This window comes from Callionymus lyra, chromosome 6 (genome assembly GCF_982586985.1).
Source record: "Callionymus lyra chromosome 6, fCalLyr1.hap1.1, whole genome shotgun sequence".
Taxonomy (NCBI): Eukaryota; Metazoa; Chordata; class Actinopteri; order Syngnathiformes; family Callionymidae; genus Callionymus; species Callionymus lyra.
The window spans coordinates 4057785-4081015 of NC_141823.1; the positions used below are offsets into that span (position 1 = coordinate 4057785).

The following is a 23231-nucleotide window of genomic DNA, read 5'->3' on the forward strand; positions in this document are numbered from 1 at the left end:
CATTCAATTATTTCTTTATCAGATTATTCTTCTATAAAGTAATTAAAACAATTATTTTTTTTGTTCAGTTATATTTTACAGAAGACATAATTGTAACCGTTTTTCTTCTTAATTTTATATATTTTATCTATAGTCTAATATTTCCACCAGACATCACCAACAGAGCACCGATCAAACTTGATCAAACTTGTGCTTCATCTTTTACATTCGTGTCTGAGAGACAATAGAAAATTAAACCTTGTGAATAAAAACAACTCATTCATTTAGAAAATATTCAATTTATTAAATTCATTTATTTAAAAAAAAACTGTTTCAACACTTCGTCCATCACATGACCTTGAAATCAACCTTGTCAAGTTCAGAGTCGGACCAAAAGCTAAGACTGGACTTCGGTCAAGGCCAGATCCCGGATCTCCTCCAGCAGCAGGTACAGGTTGGGCTCCCTGCTCTGACGGAACTCTCTCTCCTCCCGGGACAGCTCCGGGAGGCGGTCCTTCCTCTGCGTGGCCTCCTCGGCCAGTCGGACCACCTCCTGGACCAGCTGCTTACGACCTTGAGGGCCGCGGGACTCGGAGGTGTCCACTAGGTGGGGCCGGTTCTTGACCACGTCCAGGTGCAGAGAGTCTGAATGGTAGGATGAAGACTGGACCGAGATCTGGACCTGAAGGAGAAGAACTGGTTCATCACACCTGCTCTTTATCTTCAACCTGACCTTTAACCTGTGGGTCTGAGGTTTGGGGTGTGTGTGTGTGTATGTTGGTAAGTAGTGTGTGTGTTATCCGGTTGTGTGTGTGTGTGTGTGTCTACGGTTTGGATTGTGTGTGTTTATATGTTGGTAAGTAGTGTGTGTGTTGTCCTGTTGTGTGTGTGTATGTGTATACAGTTTGGGTTGTGCGTGTGTGTGGTTGAGTTGTGTATTTGTGTTGTGGGTTGTCGTCATTTTCCCGTCTGCCACTCGCAGCTCCCGTCCTTCCCTGTCGACAAAACCTCCTTGTTGTGCGTCTGTGTTGTGGGGTTGTTGGTCTAAGGTTTGGGTTATGTGTGTGTTGTTGAATTGTGTGTATGAATGTGTTGTTTGTTTGAGTTGAGTTGGTTGTATGTTGTCGAGTTTTGTGTGTGTGTTGAGTTGTGTGATTGTGTTGTATGTGTTAATGTGTGTGTATATTGTGATGAACAAACATGTAGTCAGGCACTCACTGTGATGTGGTCAAACAGCCTGAAGGTGGCGCTGCCGCTCACTGACTCAGTCCTGATGTGGTCGGTGTAGCGTCGTAACTTTCCCACCTGCCACTCACAGCTGCCGTCCTTCGCCGTCGACAACACCTGACCCTCCTTGTTCTTCAGGTACGCAGGTGCCTTCACGCCGAACCTGTCATGTGATCAGAGTCATGCGATCAGAGTCATGTGATCAGAGTCATGTGATCAGAGTCATGCGATCAGAGTCATGTGATCAGAGTCATGTGATCAGAGTCATGCGATCAGAGTCATGCGATCAGAGTCATGTGATCAGAGTAATGTGATCAGAGTCATGCGATCAGAGTCATGTGATCAGAGTCATGCGATCAGAGTCATGCGATCAGAGTCATGCGACCAGAGACATGTGATCAGAGTCATGTGATCAGAGTCATGTGATCAGAGTAATGTGATCAGAGTCATGCGACCAGAGACATGTGATCAGAGTCATGTGATCAGAGTCATGCGATCAGAGTCATGTGATCAGAGTCATGTGATCAGAGTCATGCGACCAGAGTCATGCGACCAGAGACATGTGATCAGAGACATGCGATCAGAGTCATGCGATCAGAGACATGCGATCAGAGACATGCGATCAGAGTCATGTGATCAGAGTCATGCGACCAGAGTCATGCGACCAGAGACATGTGATCAGAGACATGCGATCAGAGTCATGTGATCAGAGACATGTGATCAGAGTCATGCGATCAGAGTCATGTGATCAGAGTCATGTGATCAGAGTAATGTGATCAGAGTCATGCGACCAGAGACATGCGATCAGAGTAATGTGATCAGAGTCATGCGATCAGAGTCATGTGATCAGAGTCATGCGATCAGAGTCATGTGATCAGAGTCATGTGATCAGAGTCATGTGATCAGAGTCATGTGATCAGAGTCATGCGACCAGAGTCATGCGACCAGAGACATGTGATCAGAGACATGCGATCACAGTCATGCGATCAGAGTCATGCGATCAGAGTCATGCGATCAGAGTCATGTGATCAGAGTCATGCGATCAGAGTCATGCGATCAGAGTCATGCGATCAGAGACATGTGATCAGAGTCATGCGATCAGAGTCATGTGATCAGAGTCATGCGATCAGAGTCATGCGATCACAGTCATGTGATCAGAGTCATGCGATCAGAGTCATGCGATCAGAGTCATGTGATCAGAGTCATGCGACCAGAGACATGTGATCAGAGACATGCGATCACAGTCATGCGATCAGAGTCATGCGATCAGAGTCATGCGATCAGAGTCATGTGATCAGAGTCATGCGATCAGAGTCATGTGATCAGAGTCATGCGACCAGAGACATGTGATCAGAGACATGCGATCACAGTCATGCGATCAGAGTCATGCGATCAGAGTCATGCGATCAGAGTCATGTGATCAGAGTCATGCGATCAGAGTCATGTGATCAGAGTCATGCGATCAGAGTCATGTGATCGGAGTCATGCGATCAGAGTCATGCGATCAGAGTCATGTGATCAGAGTCATGCGACCAGAGACATGTGATCACAGTCATGCGATCAGAGTCATGCGATCAGAGTCATGCGATCAGAGTCATGCGATCAGAGACATGTGATCAGAGTCATGCGATCAGAGTCATGTGATCAGAGTCATGTGATCAGAGTCATGTGATCAGAGTCATGCGATCAGAGTCATGCGATCAGAGTCATGTGATCAGAGTCATGCGACCAGAGACATGTGATCAGAGACATGCGATCACAGTCATGCGATCAGAGTCATGCGATCAGAGTCATGCGATCAGAGTCATGCGATCACAGTCATGTGATCAGAGTCATGCGATCAGAGTCATGCGATCAGAGTCATGTGATCAGAGTCATGCGACCAGAGACATGTGATCACAGTCATGCGATCAGAGTCATGCGATCAGAGTCATGTGATCAGAGTCATGCGATCAGAGTCATGCGACCAGAGTCATGTGATCAGAGTCATGCGACCAGAGTCATGTGATCAGAGTCATGCGACCAGAGACATGTGATCAGAGTCATGCGATCAGAGTCATGCGATCAGAGTCATGTGATCAGAGTCATGCGACCAGAGTCATGCGACCAGAGACATATGATCAGAGACATGCGATCAGAGTCATGTGATCAGAGTCATGTGATCAGAGACATGTGATCAGAGTCATGTGATCAGAGTCATGTGATCAGAGTCATGTGATCAGAGACATGTGATCAGAGTCATGTGATCAGAGTCATGTGATCAGAGTCATGCGACCAGAGTCATGCGATCAGAGACATGTGATCAGAGTCATGTGATCAGAGTCATGCAACCAGAGTCATGCGATCAGAGACATGCGATCACAGTCATGCGATCAGAGTCATGCGATCAGAGTCATGTGATCAGAGTCATGTGATCAGAGACATGTGATCAGAGTCATGCGACCAGAGACATGCGATCAGAGTCATGTGATCAGAGTCATGTGATCAGAGTCATGTGATCAGAGACATGTGATCAGAGTCATGTGATCAGAGTCATGTGATCAGAGTCATGCGACCAGAGTCATGCGATCAGAGACATGCGATCAGAGTCATGCGATCAGAGTCATGTGATCAGAGTCATGCGATCAGAGACATGTGATCAGAGTCATGTGATCAGAGTCATGCGATCAGAGTCATGCGACCAGAGTCATGCGATCAGAGACATGTGATCAGAGTCATGTGATCAGAGTCATGTGATCAGAGTCATGCGACCAGAGACATGTGATCAGAGTCATGTGATCAGAGTCATGCGACCAGAGACATGTGATCAGAGTCATGTGATCAGAGTCATGCGACCATAGACATGTGATCAGAGTCATGCGACCAGAGTCATGCGATCAGAGTCATGTGATCAGAGACATGTGATCACAAGTCATGCGATCAGAGTCATGTGATCAGAGTCATGCGACCAGAGACATGTGATCAGAGTCATGTGATCAGAGTCATGTGATCACAGTCATGCGATCAGAGTCATGTGATCACAGTCATGCGATCAGAGTCATGCGATCAGAGTCATGTGATCAGAGTCATGTGATCACAGTCATGCGATCAGAGTCATGCGATCAGAGTCATGCGATCAGAGTCATGCGATAAGAGTCATGTGATCAGAGTCATGTGATCACAGTCATGTGATCAGAGTCATGTGATCAGAGACATGTGATCACAGTCATGTGATCACAGTCATGTGATCAGAGTCATGCGATCAGAGACATGTGATCACAGTCATGTGATCACAGTCATGTGATCAGAGTCATGCGATCAGAGTCATGCGATCAGAGTCATGCGATCAGAGTCATGCGATCAGAGTCATGTGATCAGAGTCATGCGATCAGAGTCATGCGATCAGAGTCATGCGATCAGAGTCATGCGATCAGAGTCATGCGACCAGAGTCATGCGATCAGAGTCATGCGATCAGAGTCATGCGACCAGAGTCATGTGATCACAGTCATGTGATCAGAGTCATGTGATCAGAGACATGCGATCACAGTCATGCGATCACAGTCATGTGATCAGAGACATGTGATCAGAGTCATGTGATCAGAGTCATGTGATCAGAGTCATGTGATCAGAGACACATGATCAGAGACAAACGTTACCGAGGGATGAAGACCAGGACGCCGTTGTCTCTGACGGCGTAGATGATGGCGTCCTCGTAGTTGAGGTTCAGCTCGGGGTCTCTGTCCTTGAAGAAGAGACACTGGAACAACTCCGTGGACAACTTCTGGACCTGCTGGGCCGCCTGGACTCAAACACATGTCAGCATCTTCACGTGTCTGTGCTGGACTCCTGTACTGACCCGGTTCTTCACGTTGATGTGACGAGCTACTTCCTCCAGCTCTCTATTGGTCAATACTTTAGTGTGGCTCCGCCCACTCTCTGCTTCCAAAGCAGCAGTCAGGAGACGGTGGACCAGGACGTCGGCATAGCGACGGATGGGTGACGTGAAGTGAGTGTATCTGTCCAGAGCTAGACCTGCAAGAACCAGAAGGATCGGCTTCAATGATCCATTTTTTTAAGTTGTGTGTGTGTGTGTGTTGTTTGTGTGTGTATGTTGAGTTATGTGTGTTTATGTGTGTGTATTTTGTGTTGTGCTTGTTTGTTTTTAAGTTGTGTGTGTGTGTTTTTGAGTTCTATGTTATTGTGTTGTTGAGTTATGTGTGTTTGTGCGTATATGTCGAGTGATGTGTGTGTGTGTGTGTGTGTATGTTGAGTTGTGCTTGTGTGTTGCCAAGTTGTGTGTGTGTTGTTAGGGTTAGGGTTAGGGTGTGTGTGTTGTTTGTGCATATAAGTTGATTAATGTGTGTTTATATGTGTGTATGTTGAGTTGTGCTTGTGTGTTGCCAAGTTGTGTGTGTGTTGTTTGTGCATATAAGTTGATTAATGTGTGTTTATATGTGTGTATGTTGAGTTGTGCTTGTGTGTTGCCAAGTTGTGTGTGTGTCAAGATGTGTGTGGGTCTGTTATTGAGTTGTGTGTGTGTTGTTGAGTTCTATGCAATTGTGTGGTTGAGTTATGCGTGTGCGTCCACGGACTCCTGACCCACCGTAGTGGTGGAAGTGGTCCGGGGCGTTGAACCCGGTGCTGCAGTACTGGGCCTGAGACATGGCGTGGGTCGCCATCATCCTCAGGATCCGGTTCACCAGGGGGTCGTCCTGGTCCACGGCCCGGTCCAGAGACTCTGCCAGCTCCTTGTTGGACCTGTTGGGGAAAGTGGGCGGAGTCATGAAGCAGGGAGGCGGAGCCTGGAGGTGGCGGTGTCACCTGGTGTCGACGGTGAACCCGCGGGCTCCGGCGCTGTCCACCAGCTGCTTGAAGAAGTGCTGACGCGGCGGCGGATGATGTCGCAGCAGCGCCTGGTGAGGAAAGACTTCCTGGATCTTCCGCGCCACCCAGTGGTTGGCGTGGATCATGCACTCGGCCACGGTCTCGTGGACCTCCAGGGGTTGTCGAGGGACCAGAGCCGTGATGTTCTTCTGCTCGTCCAGCTGGGCCCGGACCTTCCAGAACCACCGAAGTGAAGGTTGAGTTGAAGTTCAAAGAATGAACATCGTGACCCACCTCCACGCCCTCCAGCTCCAGCGCCCCCTCCTGGTCCCTCTGAGCCCTCAGGTGTCTGGCCACGTGGGTCAACATCTCCAGGGAGCGCCTGAGCTCCGTCAGCTTCTCCTCCCGGTCCCGCGGGCTGAGCCGGGTCAGCTCCGGCACCGGCGTCTGCTCCCCGTTCAGCAGGTCCTGGGCGAGCTCGTAGTGCAGCTGGTACGAGGAGCGCACCAGGGTCCGACCGAACCACACGGAGCGGACGCTCAGGGTGGCGGCGTCCAGCTCCCAGAGGACGCTCATGGCGTACCTGAGGTCAGAGGGCGTTCAGACTCACCTGGACGAAGATCCGCTCACCTGTCGACTCACCTGTCGACTCCTCCCAGCAGAGAACACACGTCTGCGCTCAAGACACACGGCAACATGTCGAAGCGCCGGTCGGCCAAGTAGTAGGTGGTCGCCCTGGAAACCATGAAGCGCTGTGACCATCAACAATCAAGTTGTGTAGTGTTTACGACAATCAAGTTGTGTAGTGTTTACGATAATCAAGTTGTGTAATGTTTACGACAATCAAGTTGTGTAATGTTTACGACAATCAAGTTGTGTAATGTTTACGATAATCAAGTTGTGTATTGTTTACGACAATCAAGTTGTGTAGTGTTCACGACAATCAAGTTGTGTAGTGTTTACGATAATCAAGTTGTGTAATGTTTACGACAATCAAGTTGTGTAATGTTTACGACAATCAAGTTGTGTAATGTTTACGATAATCAAGTTGTGTATTGTTTACGACAATCAAGTTGTGTAGTGTTCACGACAATCAAGTTGTGTAGTGTTCACGACAATCAAGTTGTGTAGTGTTCACGACAATCAAGTTGTGTAGTTTTCACGACAATCAAGTTGTGTAATGTTTACGACAATCAAGTTGTGTAGGGTTTACGACAATCAAGTTGTGTAATGTTTTCGACAATCAAGTTGTGTAATGATTACGACAATCAAGTTGTGTAATGATTACGACAATCAAGTTGTGTAATGTCTACGAAAATCAAGTTGTGTAATGTTAACAACAATCAAGTTGTGCAATGTTTACGACAATCAAGTTGTGTAATGTTTACGACAATCAAGTTGTGTAGTGTTCACGACAATCAAGTTGTGTAATGATTACGACAATCAAGTTGTGCAATGTTTACGACAATCAAGTTGTGTAATGTTTACGACAATCAAGTTGTGTAATGATTACGACAATCAAGTTGTGCAATGTTTACAACAATCAAGTTGTGTAGTGTTTACGACAATCAAGTTGTGTAATGTTTACGACAATCAAGTTGTGCAATGTTTACGACAATCAAGTTGTTTAATGTTTACGACAATCAAGTTGTGTAATGATTACGACAATCAAGTTGTGTAGGGTTTACGACAATCAAGTTGTGTAATGTTTACGACAATCAAGTTGTGTAATGATTACGACAATCAAGTTGTGTAATGATTACGACAATCAAGTTGTGTAATGTTTACGACAATCAAGTTGTGTAATGTTAACGACAATCAAGTTGTGCAATGTTTACGACAATCAAGTTGTGCAATGTTTACGACAATCAAGTTGTGTAATGTTTACGACAATCAAGTTGTGTAATGTTTACTACAATCAAGTTGTGTAATGTTTACGACAATCAAGTTGTGTAATGATGACGACAATCAAGTTGTGCAATGTTTACGACAATCAAGTTGTGTAATGATTACGACAATCAAGTTGTGCAATGATTACGACAATGAAGTTGTGTAATGTTTACGACAATCAAGTTGTGTATTGTTTACGACAATCAAGTTGTGTAATGTTCACGACAATCAAGTTGTGTAATGTTTACGACAATCAAGTTGTGTAATGATTACGACAATCAAGTTGTGCAATGTTTACGACAATCAAGTTGTGTATTGTTTACGACAATCAAGTTGTGTAGTGTTCACGACAATCAAGTTGTGTAATGTTTACGATAATCAAGTTGTGTATTGTTTACGACAATCAAGTTGTGTAGTGTTCACGACAATCAAGTTGTGTAGTGTTCACGACAATCAAGTTGTGTAGTGTTCACGACAATCAAGTTGTGTAATGTTTACGACAATCAAGTTGTGTATTGTTTACGACAATCAAGTTGTGTAATGTTCACGACAATCAAGTTGTGTAATGTTTACGACAATCAAGTTGTGTAATGATTACGACAATCAAGTTGTGCAATGTTTACGACAATCAAGTTGTGTATTGTTTACGACAATCAAGTTGTGTAGTGTTCACGACAATCAAGTTGTGTAATGTTTACGACAATCAAGTTGTGTAATGTTTACGATAATCAAGTTGTGTATTGTTTACGACAATCAAGTTGTGTAGTGTTCACGACAATCAAGTTGTGTAGTGTTCACGACAATCAAGTTGTGTAGTGTTCACGACAATCAAGTTGTGTAATGTTTACGACAATCAAGTTGTGTATTGTTTACGACAATCAAGTTGTGTAGTGTTCACGACAATCAAGTGTGTGCAATGTTTACGACAATCAAGTTGTGTAGTGTTCACGACAATCAAGTTGTGTAATGTTTACGACAATCAAGTTGTGCAATGTTTACGACAATCAAGTTGTGTATTGTTTACGACAATCAAGTTGTGTAGTGTTCACGACAATCAAGTTGTGCAATGTTTACGACAATCAAGTTGTGTATTGTTCACGACAATCAAGTTGTGTAATGTTTACGACAATCAAGTTGTGTAATGTTTACAACAATCAAGTTGTGCAATGTTTACGACACTCAAGTTGTGTATTGTTTACGACAATCAAGTTGTGTAGTGTTCACGACAATCAAGTTGTGTATTGTTTACAACAATCAAGTTGTGTAGTGTTCACGACAATCAAGTTGTGTAATGTTTACGACAATCAAGTTGTGTAGTGTTTACGACAATCAAGTTGTGTAATGTTCACAACAATCAAGTTGTGTAATGTTTAGGACAATCAAGTTGTGTAGTGTTCACGACAATCAAGTTGTGTAATGTTTACAACAATCAAGTTGTGTAATGTTTACAACAATCAAGTTGTGTGATGGTCACAACAATCAAGTTAAGTCTCTGTCTCCAAGGGACTCGTTGGATAAACAAATCGGGCGTGATTACAGCTGTGAAGCCATTATTACAACATAATGGACTCTCGTAACCTCTTGTTCGCCCAGATTCCAGAGCGACTTTAAGTAATAAGTGTAAAACATGATGAAAAACTCGCTGCATCTTGAAGAGAAGATTCATGCGAGTCTAGATCTTCTCCATCATCTTCTTCATGACTCCAGAGACTCTCACCTGCTTCGAGCCTCCAGGTCCGTCAGCGAGTCCTCCTTGACAAAGTGGGTCACGTCAGCGATGTGGACCCCCAACTCCAGCAGCCCCCCGGGAAGCGTCCGCACCGACAGCGTGTCGTCCACGTCCTCGCAGCCCAGCGGGTCGATGCTGAACACCAGGTGAGTCTCGCGCAGGTCCCGGCGCTGCCTCACCTGTGACGGGTCCACAGACCAGGGGTGCTCCGGGGAACTGACCGGCATCTCCTTCAACTGGACAGACAAAAGCGGGTCACCATGAGGCGGGGGGGGGGGGTCAGGACTTCATCTGGACCCACCTGGGCTTCAGAGAACGGCGCCACCTGCACGCAGTTCTCGATGAGGATGGTCTGCACTTCGGTCTCCAGCTCGCCCGCCGGACCCAGGACTCGGACCGTGTGTCCGTTAGGATACTGAGAGGAACTTTCCCAGGAGTCCAGACGCACCACGACCCTGTGGTCCTGATCCCGGAGCAGAGACGGACGACAGTGATTAGAGAAGGTCAGAGAAGGTCAAAGAAGGTCAGAGAAGGTCAAGATGTGTTTTCATCTCACACATAAAACACATGTTTATCTTAAATCTTAAGTTGTTCTCTTCATTTGTTTCAGTTTTTGTAAAAAAAAAAATCTTTAAAAGTTTTTATTGGACTTTCAAATTCTATTTTCTTTTTTAATCAAATTTTACAAAATAAAATAATTGTCCTTTTAAAATGTACAAATAACAATGCAATTTTTTAACAATGTTTTTTGTGTGTGTTGTAATTCAGCTACCAGCCACTAGATGGAAGCAGTCATTACCTCCTCCGCAGCTAAAGGAACAATTAAATCCTGGGGATGACTGAGGACGAGAGGATACAGTGAATCTAGCAGCTTTTAAAGCTGATGTTTTGGACATATTTGGACATTTCTTACTACACTATACCATACAACAGAGTCAAGTACTCGACTACTCTAGTAGAAGAACTCACATTTCTCCGATCCTTAAAACTCTTCACTGGCTTCCAGTTTCTTTCAGGATCAACTTTAAAATTCTGATTCTTACTTTCAGATCTATTCATGGTCAGACCTTCCATCAGTGATCTGATCCAGACTTACACCCCAGCTCGGGCTCTGAGGTCTGTGGATCAGAATCTACTGATGGTTCCACGCACACGGCTCAGGACCAGAGGAGAGAAATCCTTCCAGACTGTTGCTCCTAAGCTTTGGAACCATCTCTGTGTTTCTATGATGATCTACTGACTCCTTCAAGAAACATCTGTGTTTGATGATCTACTGACTCCTTCAAGAAACATCTGTGTTTGATGATCTACTGACTCCTTCAAGAAACATCTGTGTTTGATGATCTACTGACTCCTTCAAGAAACATCTGTGTTTGATGATCTACTGACTCCTTCAAGAAACATCTGTGTTTGATGATCTACTGACTCCTTCAAGAAACATCTGTGTTTGATGATCTACTGACTCCTTCAAGAAACATCTGTGTTTGATGATCTACTGACTCCTTCAAGAAACATCTGTGTTTGATGATCTACTGACTCCTTCAAGAAACATCTGTGTTTGATGATCTACTGACTCCTTCAAGAAACATCTCTGTGTTTGATGACCTACTGACTCTTTCAAGAAACATCTGTGTTTGATGACCTACTGACTCCTTCAAGAAACATCTGTGTTTGATGATCTACTGACTCCTTCAAGAAACATCTCTGTGTTTGATGATCTACTGACTCCTTCAAGAAACATCTGTGTTTGATGATCTACTGACTCCTTCAAGAAACATCTCTGTGTTTGATGATCTACTGACTCCTTCAAGAAACATCTGTGTTTGATGATCTACTGACTCCTTCAAGAAACATCTCTGTGTTTGATGATCTACTGACTCCTTCAAGAAACATCTGTGTTTGATGATCTACTGACTCCTTCAAGAAACATCTCTGTGTTTGATGACCTACTGACTCCTTCAAGAAACATCTGTGTTTGATGATCTACTGACTCCTTCAAGAAACATCTCTGTGTTTGATGATCTACTGACTCCTTCAAGAAACATCTGTGTTTGATGATCTACTGACTCCTTCAAGAAACACCTCTGTGTTTGATGATCTACTGACTCCTTCAAGAAACATCTCTGTGTTTGATGATCTACTCGATCATCAAACACAGAGATGTTTCTTGATCTACTGACTCCTTCAAGAAACATCTGTGTTGGATGATCTACTGACTCCTTCAAGAAACATCTGTGTTTGATGATCTACTGACTCCTTCAAGAAACATCTGTGTTTGATGATCTACTGACTCCTTCAAGAAACATCTGTGTTTGATGATCTACTGACTCCTTCAAGAAACATCTGTGTTTGATGATCTACTGACTCCTTCAAGAAACATCTGTGTTTGATGATCTACTGACTCCTTCAAGAAACATCTGTGTTTGATGATCTACTGACTCCTTCAAGAAACATCTGTGTTTGATGATCTACTGACTCCTTCAAGAAACATCTGTGTTTGATGATCTACTGACTCCTTCAAGAAACATCTGTGTTTGATGATCTACTGACTCCTTCAAGAAACATCTGTGTTTGATGATCTACTGACTCCTTCAAGAAACATCTGTGTTTGATGATCTACTGACTCCTTCAAGAAACATCTGTGTTTGATGATCTACTGACTCCTTCAAGAAACATCTGTGTTTGATGATCTACTGACTCCTTCAAGAAACATCTGTGTTTGATGATCTACTGACTCCTTCAAGAAACATCTGTGTTTGATGATCTACTGAATCCTTCAAGAAACATCTGTGTTTGATGATCTACTGACTCCTTCAAGAAACATCTGTGTTTGATGATCTACTGACTCCTTCAAGAAACATCTGTGTTTGATGATCTACTGACTCCTTCAAGAAACATCTTAAGACGTTTCTATTTGTTCAGGCTTTTCCTTGATTTTCTGGAACTCCTGTGTTGTTCTCAGTATTATCGTGATCTTTAAAGTATGTACTTTTTTGAATATTGTTTTGATTGTTTAAGCGCTTTGTGACCCTGGTCTCGAAAAGCGCTATATAAATAAATATTACTTACTTACTTACTTACTTATATCCTTGTTACTACACACACCAGAGTCAAGTACTGGACAATACTACACATATATACTTGTTACTACACTATCACAACACCAGAGTCAAGACTTGACAATACTACACATATATACTTGTTACTACACGATCACAACACCAGAGTCAAGACTTGACAATACTACACATATATACTTGTTACTACACTATCAAAACACCAGAGTCAAGTACTGGACAATACTACACATATATACTTGTTACTACACGATCACAACACCAGAGTCAAGACTTGACAATACTACACATATATACTTGTTACTACACTATCACAACACCAGAGTCAAGTACTGGACAATACTACACATATATACTTGTTACTACACTATCACAACACCAGAGTCAAGACTTGACAATACTACACATATATACTTGTTACTACACGATCACAACACCAGTGTCAAGACTTGACAATACTACACATATATACTTGTTACTACACTGTCACAACACCAGAGTCAAGTACTGGACAATACTACACATATATACTTGTTGCTACACTATCACTATATATTGTATCATTATAAGTACCATCAGGTTACAACAATACACACAACAGTGATCATTAAGTAATACTTCATGGTCCAAACCTTCAGTGTGTCGAACTGCTGTGTACTGATCCGGATCTTGGGGATGTGTCGGTCCCAGGGCACCGTCAGGATCCGCTGAGTGCTGCGCTTCTGCGAGGGTCCGGAGTCTCGCGAGGGGAACGTGACCACGTAGTCCCTCCAGTTCCTCTGCAGGACGCCGACCACACGACCTGCCGGGGGTCACCGTTATAGCTCCGCCCCCTCAGAGCAGGTCACACTGAGGTCACCTGTGCTCATGGGTGGGTTCTCGTCGCCCTCGCTCGCCTCCCCGCTGTCCGACAGCGACGTCACCTTCCCTCGCCACTCGCTCTTCGGCAGGATTTCAACCACGACCAGGTCGCCGTGCACGGCCCGGTTCCTGTGCTTGGAACCCACAACCAGAACCTCCCGACACGGATCTACAGGGAGGAGTAGAAGATGTTGTAATTGTTTTATTCCTGGTGTTGTCTCAGGGTCAAGGTGACCCGAAGGCTTGTAAAAAAAATTAATTGTTTTATCCCTTGTGTTGTCTCAGGGTCAAAGTGACCCAAAAAATGTAATTGTATTATTCCTTGTGTTGTCTCAGGGTCAAAGTGACCCAAAAAATGTAATTGTGTTATCCCTTGTGTTGTCTCAGGGTCAAAGTGACCCAAAAAATGTAATTGTGTTATCCCTTGTGTTGTCTCAGGGTCAAAGTGACCCAAAAAATGTAATTGTGTTATCCCTTGTGTTGTCTCAGGGTCAAAGTGACCCAAAAAATGTAATTGTGTTATCCCTTGTGTTGTCTCAGGGTCAAAGTGACCCAAAAAATGTAATTGTGTTATCCCTTGTGTTGTCTCGGGGTCAAAGTGACCCAAAAGCCTGTAAACAAATGTAATTGTTTTGTCCCTTGTGTTGTCCCAGGGTCAAGGTGACCCAAAGTCCCATAAACAAATGTGATTGTGTTATCCCTTTTGTTGTCTCAGGGTCAAGGTGACCCTGGCTTCCGGAAATATAAATTCAGTGGTAAAGGTCCCGGGCCGTCGGGTCATCTTGAACCTGAGAAACCACAAGTGTTAATGATCGTTGTGTACTTGTGTAACCACAGACACGTCACACTTGTGTAACCACAGACACGTCACACTTCTGTAACCACAGACACGTCTCACTTGTGTAACCACAGACACGTCACACTTGTGTAACCACAGACACGTCACACTTGTGTAACCACAGACACGTCACACTTGTGTAACCACAGACACGTCACACTTGTGTAACCACAGACACGTCACACTTGTGTAACCACAGACACGTCACACTTGTGTAACCACAGACACGTCACACTTGTGTAACCACAGACACGTCACACTTGTTTAACCACAGACACGTCACACTTGTGTAACCACAGACACGTCACACTTGTGTAACCACAGACACGTCACACTTGTGTAACCACAGACACGTCACACTTGTGTAACCACAGACACGTCACACTTGTGTAACCACAGACACGTCTCACTTGTGTAACCACAGACACGTCACACTTGTTTAACCACAGACACGTCACACTTGTGTAACCACAGACATCGTCACACTTGTGTAACCACAGACATCGTCACACTTGTGTAACCACAGACACCGTCACACTTGTGTAACCACAGACACGTCACACTTGTGTAACCACAGACACGTCACACTTGTGTAACCACAGACACGTCACACTTGTGTAACCACAGACACGTCACACTTGTGTAACCACAGACACGTCACACTTGTGTAACCACAGACACGTCACACTTGTGTAACCACAGACACGTCACACTTGTGTAACCACAGACACGTCACACTTGTGTAACCACAGACACGTCACACTTGTGTAACCACAGACACGTCACACTTGTGTAACCACAGACACGTCACACTTGTGTAACCACAGACACGTCACACTTGTGTAACCACAGACACGTCACACTTGTGTAACCACAGACACGTCACACTTGTGTAACCACAGACACGTCACACTTGTGTAACCACAGACACGTCACACTTGTGTAACCACAGACACGTCACACTTGTGTAACCACAGACACGTCACACTTGTGTAACCACAGACACGTCACACTTGTGTAACCACAGACACGTCTCACTTGTGTAACCACAGACACGTCACACTTGTTTAACCACAGACACGTCACACTTGTGTAACCACAGACATCGTCACACTTGTGTAACCACAGACATCGTCACACTTGTGTAACCACAGACACCGTCACACTTGTGTAACCACAGACACGTCACACTTGTGTAACCACAGACACGTCACACTTGTGTAACCACAGACACGTCACACTTGTGTAACCACAGACACGTCACACTTGTGTAACCACAGACACGTCACACTTGTGTAACCACAGACACGTCACACTTGTGTAACCACAGACACGTCACACTTGTGTAACCACAGACACGTCACACTTGTGTAACCACAGACACGTCACACTTGTGTAACCACAGACACGTCACACTTGTGTAACCACAGACACGTCACACTTGTGTAACCACAGACACGTCACACTTGTGTAACCACAGACACGTCACACTTGTGTAACCACAGACACGTCTCACTTGTGTAACCACAGACACGTCACACTTGTGTAACCACAGACACGTCACACTTGTGTAACCACAGACACGTCACACTTGTGTAACCACAGACACGTCTCACTTGTGTAACCACAGACATGTCACACTTGTGTAACCACAGACACGTCTCACTTGTGTAACCACAGACACGTCTCACATTCCAGCGAGAAAACCATCAACACGGTGCTGAAAGTTCAGATGCTGACATAAATCTATTGTTCCGCCACGGTTCTAGGAAACATGAGGTCACGAGGTCACGAGGTCACGAGGTGAACGAGCCGCCATCACTGGACGGTGAATTAAACGATGTCATCGAGCGAGAAAGTTAAACGGAGCGTAAAGATCATGAAGGTTTATATAATCTTTCAATTTAACAAAATGTTTTTCTGCATTTTACCTGCTTTTTACAACTTATTTTGTTCTTTTTTCCTTGTTTACTCAAACAACAACAATTAGGAGCAGAAATGTCTGAAGAAAAGATGAAGAAAAAATGACAAAATCTCTCTTTATAATAATGTATTATGCAGAATATATTGTTATTTAATTTAATGTATTATATTAATTATTCATTTAATGCACTTATTTAAATACATGAGTCTACTTTTATATTATGTTTATCTATTATTTATTTGACTTTTATCTATATTATTTATTCTATTCTCTACTGTCTTTGCCAGAAATTTTTTCGTGTGTTTACAAACATTTTGTGATTGTTAACAAAATTAAATATAGTTAAACTGATAAATATAAAGTAGTAAAAATCAAATAAATCAAGTTGATTTGTGTCACAGATGCGATCACGAGGCGATGGTTTCGAAGTCATAGTTTCATAATGTGGGTCTGGCGCCCTCTAGAGGGCAAAAGCGCAATGAAACCAGCCGCGCATCCAATCCGAGGAGGAAAGAAGCACCACATGACCCTGATGGTCCCTGAAATCTTTAAGAGTTTGTATTTGAAGGCGACAACATGATTCTTCTCCAAGTCACTGTGGACGACGTCACCTGAAGTCTTGCTCGAGGGCACGTCGGCGGAGACCGTGGCTTCCGTCTGAGCTCGGTGTTTGTTGACGTTCAGCGTTCCCTGATCGACGAAGACACGCAGGTGAACACACGGGTTTCCATGACGACCGACACCAACGCACCTGGAGGAAGCGCCCGGACTTCAGCCCGGCGTCCAGGATGTGAGCGGAGAGATACTCCGGGTACTCCCTCTCGGACGACTCGCTCTCCTTCTCCTGCCGAGCCTGTCGGAGCGACGAGTAGAGCAGGTGGGCCGGCTGCAGGTCCGGCAGGAAGTTCTGCAGGTAGTCCTGTTGATGACATCATCAGAGAGCGACTGAGCGATGGAAGTAAATCAGTGACATCAGAAGATTGAATTACTTTTTTCATTGGAATGTTTTTATAAGAACTTTTGTAAGTAAGTAAGTAACGGTTATTTCTAGAGGTTGATTTGTTGCTTTTTTAATTAATGTAATCAAAACTTGTATATATATATATATATTTACCTGTATATATAAAAATGTAATACTTATATACAAGTTTTATATAAACATACACATAAATATAAACTATTTATAAAAAAAAAAAATCATTTTGAAAATGTTCAATGTTTTAATTCAATTATTTAAACCTTACTATAATTGTTATTATTATTTTTTATATCATCATTAAATTCAATTAATTTAAAGGAACAACAATATTTCTTTTTTAAATCAACAAATTAAAAATCTTAATTTTAAGGTTCATGGTTGTTGAGGCACTGACTCCTTTGGTGTCAGATTTACAAGTTTATAAACACAAAAGAGAAACTTATTCAATTGACGACTGGTTATTTCATATCTTAACAACATTCTTCACACACACTTACACACACTTGCACGCACACACACACACACACACACACACACACACACACACACACACACACACACACTGACACACACAGACACACACACACAGACACACACACACAGACACACACACACACAGACACACACAAACAAACACACACACACACACACACACACACACACACACACACACACACACACACACACACACACACACACACACACACACACACACACACGGTCTTGGGCGACATTTTTAAAAGACGATTTCTATGATTTTATTAGATTGATGTCCTCCAGGCCAGTTATAGCATAAATCTGTCATCTTTGACAAGATCACGTGTTAAAAAAAATATGATTTATTTAATAATTTATCAACAAGGCTATGTTGAATTGTTTTGATATGTTAGTCTACATCCTCTAGATCTATGGCAGTCATTGCTTGTGGATAAATATTGATTTATAGCTTCATAAACATCTTTGACACAAGAGTCATAACTGAAATATTAGGTTTTAATTATCAATGTATTTAAAGTTATGTATTCAAAGTCTTTAACCATATTTAATGATCTGAGACATTTCAATTGAAAATTGCTGAAAATCTAAATTCGTTTTAATCAATCGATAGATATAGAAAAGATGAATTCATTTTTATTTTTTTTAAATAAATAATTAAAAAGGGATTAGCAAACGTGGATTCAAACAGTATAGAGTACGACCGTGATAGTAAAGGATTACAAGGAAGACGCGGCTGATTCAATGCTCTTATTTTGAAAGCCGAACCTTTATTTCCTCCTACTGACAGTAAGTTGCAGTAAAGTTTAGCGAGAACTCTCCAGATATAAGTTTGGCTCAAGAGTGAAGAATCCTGAGTGATGTTAGCTTGACAGCAGTAGATGTCAGCGCTGTATTTGTATTAAAACGTTGTTAAGTTACGATGACTCGATCAAATGTTGTTGTCAGTGTTACAAGAAGATAGACCCGCCTTATGTTGCTTCTGATTGGTTGATATGTCGTGGGGCCTTCTGTGATTGGCTAGATTTACGAAAAAAAGTATGAACATCTATTATCATGAAAAGATAAATATTGAGTATTAAATGAGTCAATATAAGCGAGAGAAAAACAAATAATATTTTATTTAAGGGCAAAATGTAGTTTTTAAATATTCTATTGTATTTTTCTTAATCTCTTTTTTATACGATTGAAATTAAAAGCGTTAGTAAGTAATATTAGTGTACCTGCCTCCTCTGACCACACGTCCCTGAGAAATACTTTCTGAGCTATCAGATACATTTACTACAAAGTTTTAATAGGTAAATAAATGACTATAAACAAATAAATCGTATTGACTGTTTTCCTTTTATCCTTGTTGCTTATTTATTTTCTCGTGCAGCAGTTGTGTAGATATAACCAGATATAACCAGATGTGTGGAACCAGTACCTGCAGGGAGACCACGTAGACTCCAGATGTTTGGTTGCCAAACTTAGCAACAGCATCCTCGTCTTCCGTTACCATGACGATGTCCATCTGACCTCTCAGGTGATCGTGGTACCACACGGCTGCCGAGTACACACACCTGCGCATCGAGAGTTTGACACAAACATTTCTACACAACAGGTTCAGGCGTCTCACCTGGTCTGCCACTGGTCATGTGACTCGCCCAGCTCGCGCGCACAGTACGACTTCTCCTGGAACTCATTGGCAAACAGCACACACTTGTGTAGAGGGTCTTTGAGGAGGTTGTGTAGACGGTTGTAGAGTCTAGATGTCAACACGCTTTTTTAGTTAGTGCGTCAGTGATTTCCTAAGAGTGCGTTTGTGTACTTGTGTGCAGTTGTGTCATCTGTGTATCGGTCCGCAGCTTTGTGTATCTTTTGTAGCCAAGTGTGTTTGTGTTTACAAGAATATTTGGTTTCGTGTCATTTAAAGTGTGTCTTTGTGTGTACCAGAATAATTGTTTTTGTGTCATTGAAAAGTGTGTTTTTGTGTGAAAAAATCTGTTATACTCAGATTGAATTTGTATACTTTTGACAAAGTACACTTCAAAATACTACACTGATGCATTCTTATGCTCAAGTATACTTTATGAAATGAACTTCAAGTACAGTATACTATTGACTCTTTGGACAACTATATTATTGTTGTGATCCAGAAGGTGCAAAGGATCATGGGAGTGGGCGATGGGTGGAAGCAAACAAGACTTTTGGTTTTATTGTGAGATACACACATTGAAATGTTTTGTGAAGCACAGATACTTTGGTTATACTTCAACCACTGAAGTATACTTCAATAAACCAGAATATCTACTAGAAGTTTGAAATTAGTACATTGATAGTATAGAGAGTATTGTACTTTGAGTATAATTCTGTTAAATTAACTAGACTCAGAGTATACACCTAGTACACCTGTGGTACATTGATGAGTATACTTGAAGTACACTTCTGTAAACTAAACTAAATACTCAATAGTATATACTTAGGACACAGGTATATACATAGTAAACATTGATGAGTATACTTGAAGTACACGTCTGTAAACTAAAGACTCAGAGTATATACTTAGTACACATGTATATACCTAGTACACATTGATGAGTATACTTTAAGTACACATCTGTAAACTAAAGACTCAGAGTATATCTTAGTACACATGTACATACCTAGTACACATTGATGGGTATACTTAAATTAGACTTCTGTAAACTACTCTTTATACTCAGAGCGTATACCTAGTACACTGGTGGTATGTACACACATGAGTTTATTTGACAGTACAATTCTGTAAACTAAAAATGATCAAATTCAGTCCAAAGAAGTATCAAATCAGTAATTACTTTTAATACACAACAAGTTCATATACCTTGGTATACTTGTGCTTACGTATACTTTATGAACATTGTAAAGTAAATTGTGTTTTTCACAACAAATAAACTCAAATAAATACACAGGTCAGTACTTTGTTTACTTTTAACTAAGACCGTTTTGTGTGTGCGTGTGATGTATGCGTGTGTGTGCGTGTGATGTATGTGTGTGTGTGCGTGTGATGTATGTGTGTGTGTGCGTGTGATGTACGTGTGAGTGTGCGTGTGTGCGTGTGTGTGTATGTGTGTGCACCTGCGTCCTCCAGTCTGCAGGAGGCTCTGGCTGCTGGTCTGGGTGAAGATGACCCCCTGAACCTCCCTGAGCTCCAGAACCTCTAGAAAGTCCAGGACCACACTGACGTCAGGAAGCAGGTAGTGAGTGAGACCCAAGGTCAAGACCTTTCCCTCTGAAGAAACACACAGTTAGTTCTGAGGGTGTTTTTGTTATTGTTGTTATTGTTGTTTGTTGTTGTTGTTGTCATGGTACCGTTGCAGCAGCTCTCCTCACAAAGAAGGCTCCGACACGGAACATCTCCCCTCAGGTAGTGCTCCCGGACCACCCGGACCACCCTGCGCCCCTTGCTCCCCCTGATGTGGACGATCTTCTGGGTCTTCGTCAACTTCATCTTCTCGTTCGCGCCGCGGCGGGAGTTCGTACACTTCCGGGTCCCCGCGGTCACGTGACCAAAATTCGCCGGATCACGTGATCCCAGTGGCGTTTAAAAATGAATTAGAACGTGAAAGAAACGACACGAAAGTTAAATTAAAGCGAATATTAGACAAGCGATTTAAAAAAATAATTAATTTAGAAATGTTTTTTAATTAAAAAAAAATAAAGGTTGGAAGATACGCTTCGTTAAAATAGAGTTAATTCTGGTTTAAATGACGTGATTATTTTGGTGTAAATATTACATTTAATAACATACACACTGAAGAATTGTCGGAAAGTGATCAAAACTAGCGCGTCTGATAAATTCACTCTTGAAACGTAAACAAATAAATTGTATCACACAGAATTAAATTGAAAATATTCGATCTTAGTGAATTATAAACTTTAATTTCATTTAAATACTGAGTTTGGCTCATTGAAAACACGCGTCGCTGCAAGAAAGTGTTTCTGTACAAACGAGTATTTGGGTCACACAGCAGTGACTCATCCTTCCTGATCGAACTGTTCATTAATATCGTTGATTAATTACAAGAAATAAATCGATCAGATCTGAACAATGTGGGTCAACATCAACTCTAGCAGGGAACTAATGCTGGGAGAACTGTTCATCCATGTGATTGTTTATTTAACATTGCTTTTTAAATGTGTATATTTTTGTTTAATGATTCAATTTGACATCAGGTGCAGAAATGTTTGTATTCATTTTGTAACGTTTTGAATAAGATATCAAATATTCTTCCTGTTTGTTTGTTTACATTTTCATTCAGGATATGAAGCCACATTAATATTATTTTGTTATGTTTAAAACCCTGACACACAAGAGAGCATCGTTTATATTAAAATGTTCTATATTTCTTATTGTATTTTACGCTTTATTCTTGGGCCTAAATATATGAGATTATTTCTGGACTTCCTCTCAATAATGTTTCTTCTATAGAGCAGCTTCACCCCCCCTTGTTACCCCGGGGCCTCGAGGGCTGGAGTGAAAGGAGAGGAAGAAGGGCAGAAGGGAGGGAGGAGAGAAAAGAAGGGCAGAGAGGGGAGGGAGGTGAGGGTCCACAGTGAAAGAAGAGATCCAGCTGCAGGAGATCCTGGACCGACCTGAAGGTCCAGATGATGCATCAACCCTGAGACGACCCTGAGGATACTTTGAAGCAGGAGAAACCACTGCAGGACAGAAGCAGCTGAGAAGTTCCAAACCTCTGGAGCTGAGATGATGTAGTCGCTGCACGACAGCATCAGTCGTCACAGAAGATCCATCGTCTGCTACTGTTGGACCAGATACACCTGGAGGGACCTGCAGGTGAGAGTGTTGATGTCTCGCTCCAGGATATTATGAAGGATACGAACCGTCCAGATTCACAGAATCTGACACAATTATAACATGTTTATTGTGAGTGTTGTGAACATAACGGAGGAACTTTTGGTGGTGATGACAGTATAGAAGAAAAGAATGAAAAGAATATAAAGGAAATAAAATACAAAAATAGATAAATATTGAGTATTAAATATGTCAATATAAGCGAGAGAAAAACTAAGAATATTTTATATTCTTATATATACAAACAACATTTATACAAAATAAATGCAACATGTTTAACTTTGTATCGACTGTTTTCCTTTTATCCTTGTTGTTTATTTATTTTATTGTGCAGCAGTTGTGTAAATATAACCAGATGTACCTGCAGGGAGATCACGCAGACTCCAGATGTTAAAGTTGTATACAAAAATTAAATAATACATTAATAGATTAAATAAACCATTAATAAATTAAATAAAACGTTATTAAATTAAATTAAATTAAATTAAAGCAGAGGCGTATACCAGTTTTTGAACGTTGATGTTCTGGTCTGGATTGATGTTAGTCTCCTGTAATATTTGATCTTTTTAATGATCAAATCCTATTATTTTA

The 23231-nt window shown here is 42.2% G+C and overlaps 1 protein-coding gene across 1 annotated transcript; it reads right to left on the minus strand.

Annotated features, from left to right (window-relative positions):
• Positions 1-258: 258 nt before the first annotated feature.
• dis3l (DIS3 like exosome 3'-5' exoribonuclease) lies at positions 259-21307 on the minus strand. Its single transcript, XM_087793080.1, has 18 exons — positions 21137-21307; positions 20903-21056; positions 19422-19550; positions 19230-19365; positions 17081-17248; positions 16941-17019; positions 13566-13736; positions 13339-13508; positions 9931-10092; positions 9618-9865; positions 6653-6745; positions 6305-6593; positions 6008-6243; positions 5790-5944; positions 5043-5218; positions 4843-4985; positions 1198-1369; positions 259-661 (listed from the first exon to the last, which is right to left on the minus strand). The coding sequence occupies exons 1-18, from the start codon at positions 21273-21275 to the stop codon at positions 377-379; spliced, it is 3105 nt and encodes a 1034-aa protein (XP_087649206.1). The 5' UTR covers positions 21276-21307; the 3' UTR covers positions 259-376.
• Positions 21308-23231: the final 1924 nt, after the last annotated feature.